Genomic DNA, 22,225 nt, shown 5'->3' on the forward strand with positions numbered 1-22,225 from the left:
CAGCTTGGCCCACAGCAGCCACGGCCCCCTCACACCCCTAGGGCAAAGCCAAGACAGCCAGGGCAGGAGTATGGTGAAACATGAACCATGTACTTCTGGGTTGCCAGGTACTGGTTTCCTTTAACTGGGCATCTGCCCATTAGCTCCCACGGGATTTTAATGACATGACAAAGTCCTTGGAGTTATCAAATAGTGCTAAGAGCTCAGAATGCAACAGGAAACTATGGGTCAGCTGGGAAGGGGAAAATGAGGGAAGCATATGACAGAAATCAATAATCTTAACATAGAGGCCTGTATAAAGAAACCAATACAAAGTTTTTTGTTTCTATTTATACCTTACCAGAAGTCTCTGTAAAGGCATATCAATAAAATTAAAATAGGGTTCCTGATTTTTCTCATTTAATAAGTCAACAATTTTTCATAAACTCATTTACGTTCCAAACATTTCTGTCCAGCCAGAAGAGCAGTAGCACATCCTTCTTGGTTTCTGGAACTGTGTGGAATCTGCTCTAGATAGTCTATATTTGCAGTTAACATATGCAAAGAATAGCAAAAATCTTTTCAAATATGTCTCCAATGAAAACGAAACCAATGAATAACCATCTCAAAAAGGTACAATATACTCAATCTAGCTTCCAGATTTTAATTCTAGTTAGGAATATACTTAGAGGAGAGATAAAATGTGTAAGACAAAAAATATAGGAGATTTTCAGAGCAGTAGACAGGTGAAAACAAATGCACATTTTTGTTCTTAGGAGTTTCAATTAAGTTTTAACAAAAATGCATAAACTAACAGATGAAAAATTGAACATCGATGAAGATTTTTCAATAAATCTCCCAACGTAATCAAAACAGAATATAAGACAGCATTTGGAAGAAATCTGATTCAACCCAAAAGTACAGAAAAAAACCAAGCTGAAAGCTAAGACACAGCACAAGAATCTGCAGAAAGCAGCAGGAAGGCTTGTTCACCTACATCCTGACCAATACAGAAAGATCAGCTGCAAAGATAGAACGTAACTTAGGTGAAGGTGATCGTGAAATGATCCAGTGTCAGAACTTTACAGAAGGAAGAAAGAGCATCAAAGCAGACACAATGGACTAGGAAGAAAAGTTTCCATAAAAACAGAATACTGATAGCTATATTCCTGGAGTAGGTCATGGGGGAACAAATGTGAGGTAAAAGGAGTTAATGGGAACTGGCAGCTACTTAAAGAAACAGTATTAATCATACATATAATATACACTAGAATTTAACTAGAAGGTGAAGTAAAGACTCAGCTAAAGAAAGAGCTCTTCACTGACACACAAGAAGGAAATACACAGAAAGGAGAAAGTAGGGGGCCTAGAGAAAGCAAATAAAAATTGAATAACAAAGGACAGAATTAGAAAAGCAAAGGTATTAAATGAGACAGACCTGCCAAGAAATGTCAAGAAGTAAGAAAATATTCCACAAGTACATTAGTAGTAAAACAAAGAAAACAAACAAACAGTGCTGAGCTGCTGTTTAACAGAGGGAAATCTATTTACAGATGATCCAAGAAGGCTTTTGATTTGACTTTTGATTTGTTTTTGACTTTTGATTTCTTTTTAATCAATGTTCATTAGAAAGATCAGTGGCAGAGAGATGGTCAATGTCCTAAGCAGTAGAGTGACAGGAGTAAAATCTCAACCTTGAAAAAAACCCAAAACCATAAACTAGCTGTTTTCAGATTGGCTTTGTAGAATTTGCAGGAAATGCAGGAAACTTGAAGAGGTTGGAGAAACTTAAAGGGGGCTGCATCCATCTCAGAACCATCAACAGCCACTCTTGGGGTCTAAGGAAGGCAGCTGAAGACAGAAATATGGAAAAGGAGAAGTTGAAAAAATACAGATGTCAGCTTAACATCTTCCTAGAAAAAGTCCATTTGTAAGCACCTGGAAAAGAACAGGGAGATGAGTCATATGTGACGTATATTAACCAAGAACAGGTCGTGCCACACTGATCTAATTTCTTTTCACGATCAAGTAGCAACACTGATAGATTAGACAAGAAACCGTAGATTTTCAGCCCTTTAGTAAGGCTTTAGCACTTTCTCATCAGATATTCTCTTCTGCAAAAGGCAGATTAAATTCTTACAAAATAGGTGCAAAGTCAGTTGGAAAAGTGCATTTTGAAAGCAATTACCAGTGAAGCAAAGTCAAACTGGCAGTCATACCAGTGATCTGTTCTAAAAGCAGCGTTCAAGAATATATCACATCTGATAATATTAAATATGAACATGGGATGAAGCAGAATACACCTTTATTGATTCTGTAGGAGACTTCAGGATGGCAGGCATTGCACATACATTGCAGAATAAATTGACAATATGAAACAGCTGTACCACTGGTCTAAAAAATGATGCTTTTATGCAACACAGAGCGATGATGACTTTTCTGAAGCAGGCAGAATCAGCTAAATAAAGACAGGGTAGGGAACAAGTGTCTCAGTGCAGTACCACAGAAAAGGAAAAAAGGTTTAGAATGTTTTAAATATTAAACACAACTGAATAACCAATGCCATACTTGTGTGAAAGCAACAAATACTGTGCTGGAAGGTAGTAATAAATTAGATACATAATGATGTGCTTCTTTAGTCAGCCCAGGTAAGACCTAATGTAAAACACTGTGTCTCATTTGCCCACTTTACTCCAAAAGCATCTAAACCAACTAGACAGAATTTAGAGGAAAGCAACAAGAATAATCAGAAAGCACAGCATAAATAATCAAAGTTGTTGAGCTAAGGGAAAGGCAAATCTTAGCAGAGGTGTGATAAAAAGTCTTCAGATTTAAAAGGCCTTTGAAAAGGAGAAAGAAGTGGCCTAGTCCATCACGCAGAGATCTGGAAATAATTTAAATTGCTGGAAGAAAGATTCAGTTTAGGCATTGCTGAAGCTTTCCTTGCAGTGTGGACAGTGAATACTGGCAGATTACCAGAGAGGTCTGGTTCCTCCATCTTTGGGAGGATACACAAGGAATCTGTCAGGAGTGATACTGCTACAGTGTGCATGGGGCTTGGGGACGGACTCAGTGCTTTTTCAGCCTCACTACATGGTGCTGCGCTATTTTCAGGACACCTTTACAAGCCTAAAACCAGTTCGGCCACAGGGCGGTGCTTTAAGAGGCAATCAGTAGCAGAGCTCCTAGGGCATCGAGCCCCAGACAGTCACTCCTCCTGAGGGACAATGCCATCATCATCTAAAAGACATGCCCAGCGAAGAGGCCCCAAAGTTACAGCCTTTCAAAGCTGCTATAGTGAGCTCTGGCTGCACTAAAGATTAACTGAAATGCAATAAATGGAAACACAGGGCTTGGACTGAGTTCGCTATAGAAAGGCAAGACATATTCCAAAGGCAGAGAAATGTAACATCCGTTAGTTAATAGGAGATATACGGTTCCAGCAACAACTTTCCAGAAAAAAAAAACCCCAAACATTCTGTAAGGGACAGTCACAGCTTGACTAAAGGCCAAGAATTGTTTTGTGAATCTTTACAATCCTGGATCTTCCATTAAGATTTGCTTAGAAAGCACTTTAAAAAAAGAGAAGTAGCTCTCCCTGTAAAACAGCAGAGAGTGAGGAGAGTGTTTAATTGACTTCTTAACATATCCTGGGATCTTTGGAGAATTAATGAGACTAAAGCACATACATGTGGCACTGATGTCCTTGATCCCATTTTTTCAGGACTTCTGAATAAGGGAAAAGTTATCAGGCAAAGAACTCAGATATCAAGTCAATTACAATAGTTTACAAACTATTATTCATCTCCTGGCCACAGGACTGACCAGCGTATCTGCCCTTAGCTTTCCTTCAGTGTGAGATAAAGCAACACAGCAATGCCACACACTCAGTTCGCTATGACCTGCTGATCTTCCCTGTAGGGCAAGAGGTTATATGGGCCTGGAGGGTGGAGAAGGGACAGGTGCTGGTGTTGGTAGGGAAAAGCAGAAAACTATTATGAGAAACTGTGGTAAAAAGGCTTTTAGCATTAACGCTGACCAACTCCCTATCTGTACATTTATGAATTCACATTTGAGCCATTCAAACAAACCCTTCACAAAGCCAATCACAAAACTCCCTATTTAAACTGGGGTGAAGCAGAGAAAGTAATAATTTTAGCCTCCATTCCTTTCAAGATTCAAATATTTATGCATGAGAGCAATACCACAGATTTAAATAGGACTATTCATGTGTATAATTTTATGCACACATTTAATCTGTGGAGAAATAGGCCTTAGATTTCAAACTACAGGGCAAGGCCTGTCTTTATGTTGGTGTTTCTTACATCACTGAGCAATATGCAGACAAATAAATAATAAAATGAACAACAACAATAGTGACCTACCATGAGATCTGTATTTGTCAACTTATTTGAATCTGCTAAATAAAATCCAAGAACATCTCTTAGAAAAATGGATTTTTCTATTCCCCTTGTTAAATAGCTGTAAAGGGATGTTTCTGAGCCTTTACACATGAACGAATGCTTTAGATCTACAGCAATTTGGATCTCTAAAATCAGTGATGACGGGGACTTAATTTACTACTCTCAAATGCAAACGTAGGATATGTGTATTGAAAAGAACTAAGATGAAATAAAGTGGAAGTCAATGAATCACTCTTTTTTTCACTTGACCTCAGTGTAGCTCATCTCTGAACAAAGAACAAGTTTAGGTATTGATTGGAGTTAACCACAGCATGTTACCAGGGTGATCAGATAAACCTGTGCACTACTGTTGATCCCTTTCAACTGATTTTCCACTGGGGAACTGAAAAGAACTGCAAGTGACATCTGTTTTCCTGCAGGCTGGCAGGGGGAGCCAGAACAAACAAAGGACAAAAGCCACACACGTTGAAAGGTGTCAGCAGCAACAGCCACATCACTAAGAGGTCTGTTTGTTTCACATCCTCAGTATTTACCACTATTGGTGATTTATGGTCTAATCCAAATCCCACTGAAATAACTAGGAAGTCCCTAATTGACTCGATGAATTTTGAGCCAGGCCCATGGCATCTGATTCTTCTACATGTATTTCATGGAGCAGAGCATCTGTAGCTCTTACTGGTTCCAAATCACCCCCGATGCCTTCTGATGAGTGACATTTTGACTGCCATTTTTGAATGTCTTTATGTACATCTCCCAGAAGACTTCTAGTGCCCTATTGTGGTACACATGGGAAGAAATAAAACATACAAATAAACCCCATTCCCACAATAATGGCAAAATCATAGCCAGTCAGTAGGATACAGCTGACAACTAGCCAGAGTCCCCACTGCCCTCCCACACAACACCTCCCACTTTTACTCTCATCATTCCTTCTCAAGCTTTTAGTAATGTCATCTATTTTGTGTTGCTTCAGACCAAATGCAGAGATTAGAGTTCCAAAGATGGTATAGAGATGACTCTTTTTCCAATACAGGCCATTATTTCCAGCACTACAGAATAACTATGTAACAGGGATAAAGCTGAGCATACAGCTTTTGGAGTGCATTTTCAGCTGGAAAGCAGTCTTGGATAGAGTATCTTGAAGTTAACTCCATTGGTCCTACTTCCAGCTACAGTGAAAGACTGTCTATGCAGACTGCACCAACCTCTGCTAGGATACTACAGGGGAAACAATACACTTTTATTGAATGCAGATTGCTGAATATGACAGAAACAGCTGACCAAAGATCTCATCCATAAAAAGGTCATTTGGAACACATTTTTGTCAACATCTGAAGGAAAATGTAATCAATATTGTAGGAATTCCCCTGAGATTAGCCCAGCTGGCCAGAGCATGGTGCTAATAACATCAAGGTTGCAGGCCAATCTCCATATGGGCCATTCACTTAGGAGCTGGACTTTATGATCCTTGTGGGTGCCTTCCTACACCGAGTACTCTGTGCTCTGTGACTATATTAACCTACACTGGATCTCTGGAGTAGCCCTATGTAGAATATGCTGATGCAGTGACCAGTGCTTGTCATCAGGAAACAATCTATGACCTCTAACCCCCAAAGGTGCACGGTCCATAAGAAACCTTGGCACACACTCCCTGCCGTGGGGACTTTCGATGGTTGGGACATGGTACCAGGACTGAGCTCTGGGTCTCACCCAGACAGTCACATTTAATCACAGAGCTCATCACAGAATATTCTGAGTTGGACAGAACCCTCAAGGATCATCAAATCCAACTCTTAGATGAATGGCCCATACGGAGAGATTCACCACACCACTTCAGAAGACAAAAAAAGTGGAAATAGAAATGAATCATCACTCCCATCATGCTGTCAACAATTCATTCTCCTCTTCACTCTCCCCACAAATATATGCAGCAGCTGGGAGAACCTGCCTGTGCTCCACAGGACAGCACTGGCAGCCAAAAAGCAAAGTACCTGCTCACATCTCCTAACTGGAAAAGTCCAAAACTGACAATGACTGACCTTGACTGACCTCATACCAGGCCTGTAGGGGACTTGGCGACTGACAAAGGACAAATTACCCAAGAAGATAATTTGTCTTAAAAGGACCAGTCTAGACAGTCTCAAATTGTACTACCAAAGGATATTCAAGCCACCCATGCTCACAGAAGACAACTATTCTAGTTTCTTAACAAACATCTGTAGACAGCAAAATGGGGAGAATGGCAAGGTATGAATGGATGAACACATAGCCAGAGGATGTTTGCAAAATTAGGGAAGAAGATAATCCAATCATAAAAATCTTCTGAGTTTCATAAAGCCATAGCGCCTGTAATCTAAACTCCCATAATCTAACTACAAACTATCTAAACCAAGCAAAATGGCCCAGTAAAAATTGCCAGGACCAGTGGTTAAAGACAGCCCAGGTTTATTCTGGTTTTTTTTGACTGCATGACCTTACACTGATCACCTAATCACAGCGTGTTTCATTTTCCCCTATTGGGAGAGAGGAATACTAATAATTTCTACCTTTGTTAAATGCTTTGAATACTGTCAGCAAATGGGCCACTATCAAAATATTCAGAGTAATGATGACTGGTTTAAAATCTATATTCTTTAAATGTAATACAATGTGAAGACTCTGTTGTATTTTAAAATACATTCTAAAATTGCTTTCTTTAGTAATCTACATTTTTAAACGGCATAAACAGGAAAATGTGTTCTTTAAATTCTCAAATATTCAGTGTAGCAAATTTATTTTAGAAAGTTAAATTGAATTCACATTATTAACACTTCTACAATGTTTCCTTGACAAACTATAAATGTCCCTCCTTTTAACACAAAATGATTCAGTCATTACCAAAAATGACATTTCACTGTGAATGTCAAAGGGAAAAAGAATATTGAAACAGGCCATGACCAGTGCACAAAGCCCCCCAAAACATGGCTAATGATGTCTTATTTTCCCGTCATTTTTCTACCTCCCCACTACAATGAAACAGCTGCTACAACTACACTGCCTGCATTGAATAAAATGTCAGAAAATGCTAACTCTGCTGCGAGCATTCCCAATATTCTGATAGAGGTGTGACTACAGTTATCATAACGAGTTTCAAGCCAGTGTTGTCAGGGTTTCTCTGCTCCTGCATTTCTTTAACCTACAAAAGAATAAAACATTTCTTTTGTCTCTCATGCAAACTACTGTTTTTTAGTATCCATGGCTTTAAAAATATGTTTACATGAAATTACTCACTTCTTTAGAAACAACCTATGATGACAAAGACTTTAAAAGTACAATAAATATTAGGCAGCAAGGTTACCAGTTTTTAAGGCCTGTCTTTCACGTATGCTCTAGGCACAAAGCATCTATTCAAAAGACAAACTGAAGGGATGTTAAAGATTAACGAGCTTCTGGAGGATTTAACTCACTCATTTCTAGATACCTTTTTAACTTTGGCAAGCATCTCCTACCTTCAAGACTCCCAGAAGGTACTCTGTCTAGAAAACAGGATTGGACGGGCTCTCCTAGGTTGCAGTTACATCCAGACACCAGAACTGCCTTCTGAGGATGAGGCAGTGAATTTTTAGGTTAAGTGATTTCATGTCAAACATAAGGGTGCCAAAACCTGGATGGAGTGTGAATTTAGTGTGAAATTGTGAACCTGTTAATATTACTGGTAAAATTCTTGATTTCAGTGTAGTCAAAACACTACCCAAGTGAGCCAAGAGGACCACTGCCTTCTGGGTGGCAGCAGTTCATGTATTGTGTGATCCCCACTAGTCATTGCACCTCTGAGTGTTTCAACCTCTCCATGGTAAAATGGGGACAACAGTGTCTACTCACAACTTCAACAAATGATGAGAATAAGCAACTGAAAACACTGCCGAATGCTGCAACTGGAATCCTGGAAGTCTAGTATCTACAAATTCATGCTGGGAACTTTACAATCATTTTTAACAAACACAGAAAGGAAGAGTCTTCAAAGTGAGACAGGGCTAGAGGACATTGAAGGTAACCCCCTGAATTCCCGGGGGGAGGTAAGGAACAAGGTAAAGCCTCTGGCAAATGGGAAAGAGAAGTTAATTTAAACCTGTTTTATGCTTCTTCTGGTGATTTCATGTTCCTTATTCTCCATGTTCAGGACAGTGCATTGTGTGATAGTATATGAAATGAAATGAAGAAACATTGAAGAAGTCTAGCTTCCCTGTGTACCCCTCTTTCTTCTTGTGGACATCTTTTTCAGAAATAATTTTTTGCTAAAAATGAAACTGAGAAGGAATAATCTAACAATATCCAGTGCAAGACCTTCTGGTGTCCTACTTCTCAGGAGATTTTTATTGATCTATATTGATGTTTTCCATCTACATGGAATATATTTCCTAAAAAGGTAAATGGTTGTTTCTATAGTATATGAAAATAAACAGAGGAAAGAAATCCCAAACTGATGGCTTGATCAGAACACATTTTACAAAAAGCACAAACATTCTTCTTTCAGCCAGGTACTTCTCTACTTCAATGGTTTTTAAGTCTTCTGTCATAAACATAAAAAAAACCTTCAAGCACTGGTTTAATTTACATATTTGTGTGTCAGTGGAAAAGACATGCATTCTGCTTTTGACAAACATCCACAAAACAACCTTCTTATCTTCCTCAAAACTTTTATTTCCCTTGATGTCTACAAAAAGCTTGTCAAAGTGGTGGGTCTTGATGCGCTGAACCATGCTACCTACCCTATCTCATCCAAGTTTCTCAGGCTGTGTAGGATAAGGGCTTTTCTTCTCATTTTATGGTAAAATCCAATTGTGGTCTCACACACTTAACTAGCATGAAATGAAACCATAACTGCTGTATTAAATCAGTTCATTCAGTCTTCTTTAGACAGAGTGTCAGTAATTGTATTGATTAAAAAGATAAAAAGGCATTTGGAATCAAATTATTGATCTGAACAAGACAGATCAATATGCTGTTTTTCACATTAATTCCATAATGCATTGAGAATAATCAGTAAATAAAATACAAACACTGACTTAATGTACATCAGTGTGAACAGTAGATATTCGCCAATTAAATAGTAAAAGAGTAATACTTTTAATTCCTGTCAATTCAATTACAACGAAGTATGATTTTAATTGTAGAACAGTACATATTTCATATTTGCAAATTTGCTTCTTCACTCTTTCTAACTTTCTTCCGAGTTTGCTACTGCCTACTTGCTACTATATAAAACAAGCCTGTTCATTTTTTCTTATTTTGAATTTAGCTCATCTTCCCTGATTAACTAGTGAGGGACTGACATTTCGAAGCATACTCTGAGATGCTTCTGTGGCTAAATGAATCTTTATTGAGAAAAAACCTGGCTCCACAAATGCACAGAGAACACTGCAGTAATTAACCCAAGATGGGTATGGAGAGGCCAAATTAATCTACCCGACATTTTCCCTAGCTAACTATGTCTCTTTACATCCCAATTCACCATAGCATGCTTCTGAAAGAGATGACCTCTTTTTACCTCTCTCAGTGTGTAGCCCAAGCTGTGTAAATTCTGTGATGTCTGGCTTTTAGGGATATCGCAGAAAAAGCCCCATCCCTGTGAAATGGAAGAGCACCTATTGTATGTATTTTGTAATTTATCCCATTTTTCCCATTTCTCTTCAATGCTGGAATTGATTTTCATATTATTGCTAGAAGTATTGTTTTGTCCAGCTGAAATTCTGTCCCTGCCATCTGTCAGCCACTCATCCACTTTCTAAACATAAACTCAAAATCTTATTTGGTTTAATTGACTCTTTATTGACTCCTAGTGGGTTGTGTAAAGGATAACGACTGTTGCACCACATGAAGCAAATCACGGTGTGAAAATGCTGTCCCAGAGAAACTTACTGTAATCCAAATCAGTTTGTCTAGAAATACTGAATACACATACAGTATTCCCAGCTAACCTGTGTTTAAAAAGCTCCAGGATTTCTGTAATAATGTAGGAATCTTCAGCTTCTCCATGACAGTTGAATAGGAGACTGTCTTGGGGAAAAGAAAAAGCATCCTGCCCTGAGAAACTTCTAGTATATTGAAGGCCAATATTACTGCAGATTGTCCAGTGTCTGTACTGCCACAAGGTCGCTTTTCAGGCAGAAATCCAGGTTCTCTACCCCAAAACACACAGCAGAAAAGCACAAACCAAAAAAGACATCATTTAAAGAACACTGACTGGCACACTGAAGTAATTGAAAAGAGTAAGCACCATTCAGGAGTTCTAGCAAGGTAGCCCCTGGCCTCCTCTCCCCCAGTTTGGACCGGGAAGACAGGAGAGCCATCCTATTACACAGGCCCAGGACTGCTGTGGCAGGGACTATATATTTACAGCACAAGGAATGCCAGAAACCTTACTGTCACAGTTTTGTCAACACAGGTTTTCCAACACTGTCCTGGAATGCACAGCAGCTAACACTGACACTGAGCAGAGTCTGAACTGAATCAGGGGAAATGAAAAGGAAGGGGGGTTGTCAGGCTCCTTTACCTTGTGGATGCCTACAGTTTTGTCAGTCAAGGTAAGGAACCTTGTTCAGCCAGTGACAATAGGCATTTCTCAGGTTTGTTTCTCTGTCATTTGGAATAGCCTGAAGACTGCAAGCTGAAAATCTCTAATCTAGACTAGCTCTGAACACATTTAAGACAACCTGAGAGGTGGAAGGGAGAGGGCAACAAATATTTGCCTGTCTCTGTATGTACTACAGAAATAACAGGAATACATTATACAAATCGTATACACAGGAGACTGAAATCACTTTGTAATTTAGCAGTGAAGTGCAAGAGAGCTGCAAGCTGGCCTGACAAAGCAATTCCCTGCCAATTCTCCCTCTGCTTCCTGTGCGGCTGATGGAGGCAGAAATGCCAGCTCTGGGGCAGGAGACAGTGTCAGTCCATAGCTGTCACACCCTGCAGAGCTTTGTGCTGAGGTCAGACGTTTACAGCTGCAGACAGACCGCAGCAGTCTCAAACCCAGGCCCTATCCCTGTAGCTTGTGCTGACCCTGGCCAGGAAGCTCATTTTCACCCAGAACTGAAGAAAGTTAAGCCCAGAAAAAAGGTTTCCGACAGTTCTGCTCCCTTACCACCAGGCAAGCAGGAGCATCAGTGTTACGGAAGAGAGGGCACACACAGGTGAGTGTTGACAGAAGAGACATAGGAGAGGCTACACAGAAGAGGAAAAGCTCAGCAGCCCTGGTGCAGGTCACTGGAAGCTGCTGTGGAAGTGCAGCCATAGAGCCATGGCTCTTCTTGGGCCCAAATGTGCTTTGCTCTGGGAGCTGATGATGCCCCCTTCTTCCAATAGCATGGCCATTCTCTCCTACCTCTGCTTCTGGAGTCACTGCTCAGGAGGCTCCAAGGTGGCTAGGTCAGAAAATACCTTTGGGAGAAAAGTAACCACCTGAGCCATTCTGCAAATGCTACAAGGAAAGAATGGCATGAGAGAAGAGAAGGTGTTTCTTTAGGCTCAGATTCTTAAATTTGATGTCAGTTATATAAAGAGTGAGGATGAACAGAGCAGTACTGGAGGTTTATGAAGACATAATCACAATTCTGCTAAGCTACTAGCTTTTTCTCCATCCACTTCATATTTAAGGTTATTAAACAAACTGGTTATATATGATTTCATTTACTAAGATGTGTGTCTGAGTAATCCTAATTAAAAGCAATGTAACAACCTGTATTGGAAATAAGCTGGGGTTTTTAAAATTTTATTTTGGAGCCTAAATTAAGTATTCTTTTAATTTCTCTACTATTCAACTCAGCTACATGTATTTGTATTTCCTCACTAACTGCTACCTTTGATTTTAAGACAGCTGCATCAGTGATGATAAAGTACACAAAGATCAAGCACATCCACAGTCTTGTGCCAAGCCTTCTTTCAGAAGGAGATTCACAAAAAGAATAAAGAATGAAAGTCATAAATCATAAATACCTCAACAGCACTTTCACCTAAACCATCATGGGTGCTAACAGTCCCAATTACTTTTTCAGCTCTGCCACAGAGACCTGACATTTCTGCCTATGCAATTCTGACTTGGAATGGCTCTCAATGAGCCTCACGAACTGGACACTTGTGGGGCTATTTGTGTGCAGCCAGCACAACAGGCTTCTGCTCCTGACTAGCTAACACAAGAAAAAGAACAAAATCACTGGACAGCTTTTTCCCACTATTTATTAACCTCTCAAATTTTTGTCATCCACACACAAGCAAAAAAAGATGCTGCTAAATGATCAGATCAGACACATTGATTACTTCTTACTGGCTCAGAACTATAATTGACTTTGTGGAATACCAATTTCCAACATGCATTGCGGGACAGGCAGTCAAAATGCTCTGTGAGAGACAATATGAGTGACTAGAAAGAATCTGATTTTAAGATCTCTGATCCAATTTTTCTGCCAAACTTGAGAAAATAATTACAAGATTCAAAAAAATTCCTTTTGCTATTTCAAATGTAAGTGCCAAATGTGTTACTTGTATACGCTTGACTTGTCTGAAGACATGAACCTTGAAAGGGACTATCTTTTTCCTCAGTATAATTACCCACTCTTCCTGCCTTTCAACTGCAAGAGATAAATGGAGCATATGTGCATGTTTTTTATGGGCTGGGACAGAATCTCAAAGGAAACAGTCAAGAAGCAAGAGTCATCAAATGTGATTCCACAATACATATTATCAGACTGCCTTGCCAGCACTGGCAGCACTGGCAGAGAAGGTAGTTGTGTCCTCAGACAAGTGGAACTGAGAGTGATGTGGAAAAATGGTCCCACACATAATTCATAATACTGAGTACTTTACAAATTTTAGTATTTTCTGGGAATTTCTGTTATTTTTTCCATTATTTAGGTTATTTATGTAAACTACAATAGCAACACACATTCAGCTAGGCAAGACAAATCTGAAAGGAAAAATGTCTCTTTAGCCAAACTGTCTTCCCTGTGCTACCCCAAGCACCTCCACAACCCTTTTGTGAGATTAGCCAGATGAGTTAGTACTTGATTACCCTGATGATAATCAAGTATGCACTGAAGAGAATTAAGTTAACTTGACATGTACACTGGTAAATATACAGCAACCTGGACCAAGGATTCTCTTCTTTTTCTCCACAGTGCAATGTTACTTGTTCCTGTATAGTACCAGATCAAATGAGAACCACCCCCCACATCTGCAGGTTTCATACTGGGGCTACTCTGGCTAGGCCATTATTGGTCTGCTCAGTCATATGATTAGGCGCAGCAGAAGAAATTATTTCCAGTAGAAATTGCCATTAGGCCCTCCAGAATTCAGGGTACACAATGAAACCACGGATCATAGATATTTCATAGGTTATCAGGGAGCTGATTCGTGTAAAAGAGGATGGGATGTTGCAAGCTTTCCTTTGAGGTATTGCTATTCAGAGACATTCAGAAGGGAAATCAAGAGCTCTGTATCATCTGCTTGGCTGAAACTGGAGATACCCAACGTTCCCTCGTGGTTCTGCAACAATTTAGTTTATGCAAAGCCTTTTTAGGAAAGTCAGCAGACTTACTAACAATTTTGTTTACATTAAAGAGCTCTGCTGACATAAAAAGACCTTCACATTTTTCAAGATGAAGTTCTATACTAACATATGAAAAATGTATTTTTCACAGACTCCTACTCATCTCACACTCCTGTCTCTGTATCTCCCCTGCCATAAGCTGTCATCATGTGACTCAATGCCAGGGTCTATATGCAGAGCTCTGCACTAGCCAAATTGCTACAGACTGTGATAATAATTGAACCATATGCACTTTCACCTAGAGCAAAATTAAGAACTTGAACAGACCTCTAAGTCAGATTACTTTCATATATGTGAAACTGGTGCCAAAATATCAGAGTAACCCCTAAAATTAATGGGAACAGTTAGGACTGCACAAAGATGTTATTTAGAAATATTTGCATGTAGTGTCATGCAATCACTTCAAAAACAGAAAACAAAAGGGAATTATTTTTTTAATCCTATGCAAATATTGTATAGGAGAACTGGCAGCTGCAGCAACCCAAGAAAAATAGAAATCAATGCACATGTATCACTGGGCAGATACATAAACCCTCCACACAGAAAATAAGTCATCCCCTAACACAGTCTTCATGTGTGTGTTGGAGATGCTACAACTTTCAAACAAACACCTTGTGATTGCACTTTGATAGAGCATTGCCTGCTTTCCTGTTCTCTCTCTTTTTTTTTGGCTCACAATTTCATAAGCATGTGAAACATTTCCCTTAGAATTCTGCTAATGCTCTATCAAAGTTCACATTTGACAAGACACTGAATATTTTAAGAGATAAGCTTTCCTTTTGACAATGGTCATCCAGGAAAAGCAAACTGGAATCAGAAATAGGGAAATCTGAAATAGGGAAATCAGAAGTAAAATGATTCTGTTTATTGCTAGAGTAGCTAATATGGTGAATGAACATGATCATTATTGGCATCATGTGTGGGTTTTTCAAGGCTGAAGCTTGTGAATTGCAATGTCATGTTTACAAACAGTATACCTTCAAACGACCAGAGCCATACTTACGTGCTTGAAAATCGAAATAAGTGAATATTCATTTGCCTGGAAATGCTGAAATTGCAATACTTTGAGGATTAACTCTCAATTATGCCCGTCTCTGTCCACTGTAAGATCTTTACGATATAATTGCATCAAATGCATTTAGAGTTGATAAAAAGGAAAATACTGTTTTCACCATCACCCCAATTATTTAAATACATAAAAATCCTCATGTTACCTACATCTTATTGAAAATTCAGTAAAGAAATCTATATTTTACCACATCAAATTAGCCAGGAAAGAAGATAGATGAAAAGGTGACTTTCACAGAAGTATTGCCACACAATCTACAGAAGTGTTGGCATACAAAATACCTCACAATAGATCACTTCCAATAAGCTTCCAGTCTAGAGGATTTGGAGACATTACATGAAAAATATAAAGGGGATATTTCAACCTGTAAGCTTCACAAACTCAATCCATGTGTTTTTCAAATATTACTTCGTGCACAAGGGGGAGCTCCTGCAACTCCGTATCACAATAAAAACCTGAAGACAATTTAGGGAACATAATGGAAATACAGCATGAAAGATTTCAGAAAAGAATACGTATTCTTCACCCAGTAACAAGAATTACTGCATGAATTTGCACAACTTAATCTGCTTTTGTCTTCTGTGTTCAGCACGGATTCCTCAGTACAATGGAGATGAAAAGCACTTTTCTCCTTACAGGCTGTATCTCCTCCATGAAGGAGGAGCAAACTTCTGTACATTTTAAACAGTCACCGAGGTGAAGCTGTACAAAAAGAAAGGTAGCATGGTCTTTGAGGAAAGACGTTGTTTTAATGTAGTATGTCACAGCAAAAATATATGTGAGCAGGTAATCTAAGTCTGTACCACAACAAACACAAATAAGAGGACTTCATTAACACTGCCCAGTCAGCCCCCATTCTTCAAATACTCTGCTTTTAGGCACTTAATTTTTTAGCCTTCCTTTCAAGTAGAATTTTGTGTGGCATCTTAAGGATGGGGGGGGTTCTTTCAGCAAATTGCAATATGGCGATTCCATGAAGGAAAAGAATATAAAACTTCATCCTGGATCATTAGCAGGGTTAGAATTCTTTTATTATGTACTACTTGAATAAATAACTTACAAACCATAAATTTCTCTTCTTTCTGTGTATCATTTCTATGTTTTCAGGCATCCACAGTTTGCAAAGGAGTTTAAGACACTTGCTGATAGCAGAAAATAGCATTCAGCACCACAGTCCACAAGAGAGTGGAGATTGATGCTCTCAGTGGGGCTGTCCTCTGCCCTTAACCGTATTAATTCCTTCGTCTCCACAACTCATTCCTCCAGTACCCTCTTCTTTCAAACTATCTTATATCTCCAGATCAGATGGACTATTTGTTTTTCTTATTTGGGTACCAGTAAAGGTCTAAAAGAAAAGGGGAGACAACTCAGGCTTTCAGTCAGTGTCTGGCTTTGTAACAGTCAAAATACTGCTCTAGCAACTAAAAGAAGCCCTTGAGAGAAACCCCACACGGTTAAGCATTGAGGCAGGAAAGCCCAAGCAAACCAGCAGCAAAGATGAACAGCGTGGGAATTCTGCACATAAAATGCCCACAGCCTGAGTGCACAAGTTTGCAGTGAAACTGCACCAAGCCTCTGCTGAGCCAGTTTCGACTGACATTTTTCAATGTTTAACAATATGGTTATTTTCTAGGGGCTCACAAATGGTGCTCCTTACTGCACGAACAAGCCCCAAAAGTCAAGCTTCTAGTCCAAAGGACAGGATTCCCTGTGGAAAACTGGAAAAAGCTATTTAGTATGTGCTATGTATTTTCCTCCAGCTCAATGTCAGACAGGTTTGATCCATTTCAATTTAAAAAACAGCCAGGAGCATACTCTCAGCATGGTGAATTCAGCATAAACAGTGAAAAAGTGGCCAAATTGTAAGAAGAGTGTCCTGTAGTGGGAAGCATCATGTAACCCTGCTGCCAGCTCTGCTGGTAATATATGGAACCAGGACCACTAACAATTCTATCTGCATGCTGGAACCCGACCTCCCCTGCGTTCTAAGTACTCTTCTGTATCTTTTCCAAAAATGTATTTGAAATTATTATTGATTTTGTAATTTTGGCTTTAGGGTTACATTCATCTCACATATGCAACTGTACCCCATGGGAGTTTTCACAAACTAGAGTGAGAGAGCCTGGTGTACAGATATTGGCCTGCCCTAGTTAAAAAGACCAACGCTCTGTCATTTTCCCTTATGTAAGACAGCATTAAATTGACTTTGTTTCCATTCCCCAAAACATAACTGGGGACAGTAATATACTCCCTCTCAGTATTTTATGCTCAATTTAACTGCTATATTGCATTAAATGATGTGCAATAATGTAACCCTGAATGCAAATGAATTCACATTTGGTAAAAAGAATCTCTTTGTTGCGTTCTCCTAATAGAAATATTTTTTGTAGATTTTAATGAACTAGAAAAACCAAACATCCCCATATGGTGAGAAAATTCCAAAGCATGTATTAAAAGAAAAATCTTATGCTACTCATCAAAAACTAATAGATGTGACAGGAGAAAAAAATTAAGCTATGAAGATGAAACTCAAATAATTAGCAATTATGGAAAAACATCTATTAGAGTACTTGTAAAAGACTCACCACAGGCTAAAGAAGAAAAACATCCATTTCATATTTCCAGAGTGGAATACATTAAATTTCATCTGAAGCAAATTATTTACAGTTATAAACTTCCCTGGAAAATTAAAACACCACCTACACACCTTGAACTAAAGGCATCATGAACAGAACTACTGAGGATGTTACCTCTTTCTCAGAGATAAGAGTCTAAGAGTGTAATGTCTTCTTACCATTTGAAAGATTTTGAGGAACTTCCTCTGGATCTCAAAAGGTTCCTTACTGGACACTATAAAGGAGTCTGCAGGGCTCTCTGAGCTGTATTTGCTGCCTGCCTCACAGGTATCATTCTGGCCATCTAAAGCAGTCTAAAGATGTCCTGGAAACACTTCTCTTTCCCTGGATGAATGCCCTTCCCTGATGCACTAGCCATTTTGGAAGTCATGCATCATCCTAAAAATAAGCAAAATATGTAAAATCTAGAATTACAGCCCTGTTTTCCAGTGTCTTGATTTTTTGTTTTGAAAAGATGGCGACAACTCCGGGAATTTGGCCCTGGAATTCCAGTAACTCCCTGATGATTCGTCAGACTGCAGGGCATGAAGGGCAACAGACATTTTGTGTAAGCACTGTAACAGTTGCACAGTTTAAAACTGCGGGAATGAGGTTTGCATGCAGTAAACAAAATACTCAGGTGTTTACCTCTGCTACATTTGCCTTTCACTGAATATAATTAAAAAGAGCTGTGGTCATATGGAGAAAACAAAACTAGAATTCATGGACCGTTTAGCCTCTTCTGCCACATTTGCCATGGGACTGTCTGAGCACCTCCAGAGTGAAACAAGGTGACAAGTATTTGTCACATATTTGCTCACTCAGCTTCTCTCTAGAGAAATGTGTACAGTGTGGGAGGGAGAAGGATGTCTGTTTTATACACGGCTTGGAAAGGAAGATAATATGGTTTGCAAAGGACTTGGTTCTTGTAAAAGTCACTGAGCAGTTCGAGCCTGCCCTAGCCAAGTTGTCTCCTACCCAAGAAACTATTTTGTGCAGCAAGAGTCCTGTTGTGCTAGAAAAGCCCAGCTACTGGCAAAGGTATTAATCATTAAATTTTGCTCAGTTGCTAAAACACTTTGTACCTGAGAGTGTTTACCACCCTTAGCTGAGCATCACTCCCCACTACCTTCTATGGGAGATAGATTTTTTTTACCTTTTACCTTTACCTGTTAATTCTATCTGCCTCAGTAAACACAAAAACATTTTTTTGTTTCAATTCTGCCCCTGGTGCTTTCCTTAAGAAATCAAGCAAGACCCCTGACCTGACGTAACTCCAAGTGTACCACTGAAATGTCAACAACCTAAAGAAGCACTTAGACACAATTTATAACTGTTGCGTGAAATTCTTACAGAATCCAAGGTGCTAAGTATCTAAGAACAATTACTCAGTGCATGGAAAAATATTTATGTTCCTACAGGATAAGGTTGTGTCTAGAAGTAGTATAGGTAGTGAATAAGTCTCTAAGAAAAGGAACTGCATACTGTTACACGTATACATTAAATAAAACCTGAATGTGACAATTAAAAAAGGTCAGTACCCTTAAGGAAGCAAGACAGACAGACAGGGAGAAGTGGAAGAGGTTATTTTTGCATTAAGGAAATACACTAAAATATTCCTTGTCTTCATCTGCTGTCAAGAGATGCTTTTTGTGCAACAAAAATACCTTTAACCTTTTAACGACATCACACAAATACATCCAATTATACTTTCATGCCCAGAAAGAAGGCATCCGAGCATCTGTTTGTTACTGTAACTTTTCTACTCCTGCCATACAGAAATCCTAGAAGTTACCAATCTTTACAGCCACACCTGACACTATCTCTTCCCACTATTATTCTATATATATACTCTATCCCACTATTGAAACTGGCACAGAAATATTCATGAGTTCTTTCATGTGGGTCCTCATCCAGGGAGACTGAAGGCACAGAACTATTTTACAAAGGGGAACTGGGATGTAAAGCTGCTCTCTGAACGTAGGAGAAAATTCACCCTGAGTAAAGGGCCAGAACAATGCCTATGCATCAGTTCAGACCCAGGTAAGCCTTGAAATGGGTTTTAATAATGAATTTTATGATCCACTGGTTATCCACTGGTCTTGTCATAGTGCCGCGTTTCCTCCTTATCCTCAGCATTTTCCAACAAAGACCAAGAAACTAGATTGTAACATAAACTTTGGTAGCAGTAAACGTTGAAATAATCCTGAACCAGCTGCTTTCTTCAGTTAAATGATACAAAGTCTAAGGCATTCCTATAATTTGTATACTGTACTCAAATGCATCAACCACATGCTTTGCATTTGCACTCAATTATTTACAACCGAATGCTGAATACTTTTACATTTTTCGTAACCAAATTCCTCCCCCTCCAGGAAAAAAAAAAAAAAAAAAAAAAAGCAAACAAAAAACCGGGCAAAACTGTGTGTGATTTACCTTATTACAATTTTTAGAAACTTGGCAAAGAGCACTGCTTGACATACTGTCTTTATCCGGCATTCCTAAAAAAAAGAATACAGAAAATAAATACATACTGTACATTCTTTGAGTGACAGTGAAAATATTTATCAGTAGAACAGGGAATTTGAGGGTTCAGTACTTTAATATACACATTAATCTGGGATTTTTAAAGAGCAAAATATTTATTCAGAAAAAAGTTTCCTCTAGTGAACACAAAAAAGACAAAAAGCTAACTTGGATCAATATTTTAAACAGCTTTCTAAGCATAGTACTTTTTCAAAACTTAATATCTGAAGCATGTAGACAGGAGTTATTTATACTTTTTCATTTAACATTATCCAGGTCTCAATCAGTACCTGGCAGTCAAATACGACATTGAGTTTGCACTAATCAGCATTGCTATGTATGCTATACTATTATCCTGTAAAGAAAACATGTTGAACACCTAACACAGGAGACAAAACTTGCAGATGCGATTGCTAGCCATGAGATACTGTCCTGCTTGGCATTGAGATAATCCCTGGCAAATAAATAGATGGGCTTTGATTTACATAAGTTATGAATTCCAAAGGCTGCCCTTGGATTCATGCCTACAGCACTATCCCACAGCTTGACAGGTTCTCATGAGGCAGAGACATACCCAAAATTATTTAGCTATGTAACAAAGGTTAGAGAGCAGCATGTCTACTGCAAGCTCAAGCACTAACCTACATTCTCCAGCAAGATGTGTAGCCCACCCCAACTAAAAAAAGTTGATACAGTTTGTTATATTTATTTAACTAGCAGGACTCGTGGCCATGCTCCATGGTTCATGTCACACAAGTAGTAAAATGCTACACAACATCATCCAGTATGTTTTAATCAACAGGCCTTGAGTCATAGGGGAGATTTTTGTACAGCTCTGTGTACACTTGTATATAGCTGGGAAGGCACTTGGGCAAGTTCCAAAGTGTCTTCTACTACATGCAGAATTAATGCAGTTTAATACCAAACTGAATTAAAATTTTAAAGTTCAATACCCAAACCCAGAGAATCTCCATCTTTCCCTTTCCTTGCTTTCCTTGTTGGCTTGCCTACCACCTGATATCTAACTTCTCATACTTACTGTCATTGTTGGAGCCAGTTTCCATAACACCATAAGGAGGAGTGAGAAGTCCAGACATATACTGTCGGTATTTCTGAAAGACAGCAATGGCACATTCAGTCAGGTACAGATGTATAGAGCCATTCAAGGGAAATATGTGTTATTTATATTTGTGTGTCTCCTGCCTTGTGCTTCTCATGCACACATGAGATATGAGACAATCAAACATGTCTTTACTCTTAACACTGCAAGATCTGCTTTCTTGACTGGAGCACACACTGTTTTTATTCCATTCAAAGCTGTGCTAAACCAGTTTCCTCTTTCATCTTCCCCAATGCATGACTTTAAGGGTTCTAATAAATCAATATTTTACTTAGCTGTGTGACTTCCCTTAAAGACTGTTTTAGAGCTCATTCGAAATTACACTGCTCATCTGAATCCAAGCTAGAAAGCTACGTTATTAAAGGAATGGAGATGAGCTAAGGATTTACAACAACACTTTTGGTGTCAGATTTGAAATACAGAGGATGTAGCGTGAAAACTCTAAACATTTAAATCCAAGACAAGAAGTTTGGTATTTAGAAAACACAAGGCCATGAAACACATGTACCAAACACCTCATATTATGTATATCCTCATACAAAAACTGTATTAGCAGATGAAACTTCGTAATAGTAAAAATAACATCCCTTATACCACTATAAACTACGTAAGTGTAACTGATGTCAGCACCTGGTATTTTTTTTCAGTGAATCTTGATGACATGATCAGTAAGGTTCAAAGCTATGTCTAAGGCTTAAGAAACTCACAGAAGCAACAGAAATAACACCAAAGGAAAAAAAAATTGTTCTTTTATCAAATACAAATCATTCAATGAATAAGGAACACATTTTTGTTTCCAATCACACAACGTTACTGTCATGATTAAGGATAAACAATTATAATTCCCTTTTGGAACTGTCAGAAAAGAAGCTTGTGGAATAGGGATTCTGATGTTCAGCGTAAATA

At 38.8% G+C, this 22,225-nt stretch overlaps 1 protein-coding gene across 3 annotated transcripts in view; it reads right to left on the bottom strand.

The window, feature by feature from the left end:
• The window catches only part of RAPGEF4 (Rap guanine nucleotide exchange factor 4), a 145,279-nt gene that overhangs the window by 56,563 nt on the left and 66,491 nt on the right, over window positions 1–22,225 (bottom strand). For all 3 annotated transcript variants that reach the window (XM_066189927.1, XM_066189926.1, XM_066189925.1), the window contains exons 5-6: window positions 21,239–21,311; window positions 20,110–20,174 (exon numbers count right to left, since the gene is read on the bottom strand). In XM_066189927.1, the coding sequence (XP_066046024.1) occupies window positions 20,110–20,174; window positions 21,239–21,311 (138 nt within the window). The remainder of the gene's footprint in view (window positions 1–20,109; window positions 20,175–21,238; window positions 21,312–22,225) is intronic.

Source organism: Chamaea fasciata, unplaced genomic scaffold, assembly GCF_029207755.1.
Source record: "Chamaea fasciata isolate MVZ Bird 193981 ecotype frontalis unplaced genomic scaffold, bChaFas1.0.hap1 SCAF_8, whole genome shotgun sequence".
In the NCBI taxonomy this organism is placed as follows: Eukaryota; Metazoa; Chordata; class Aves; order Passeriformes; family Sylviidae; genus Chamaea; species Chamaea fasciata.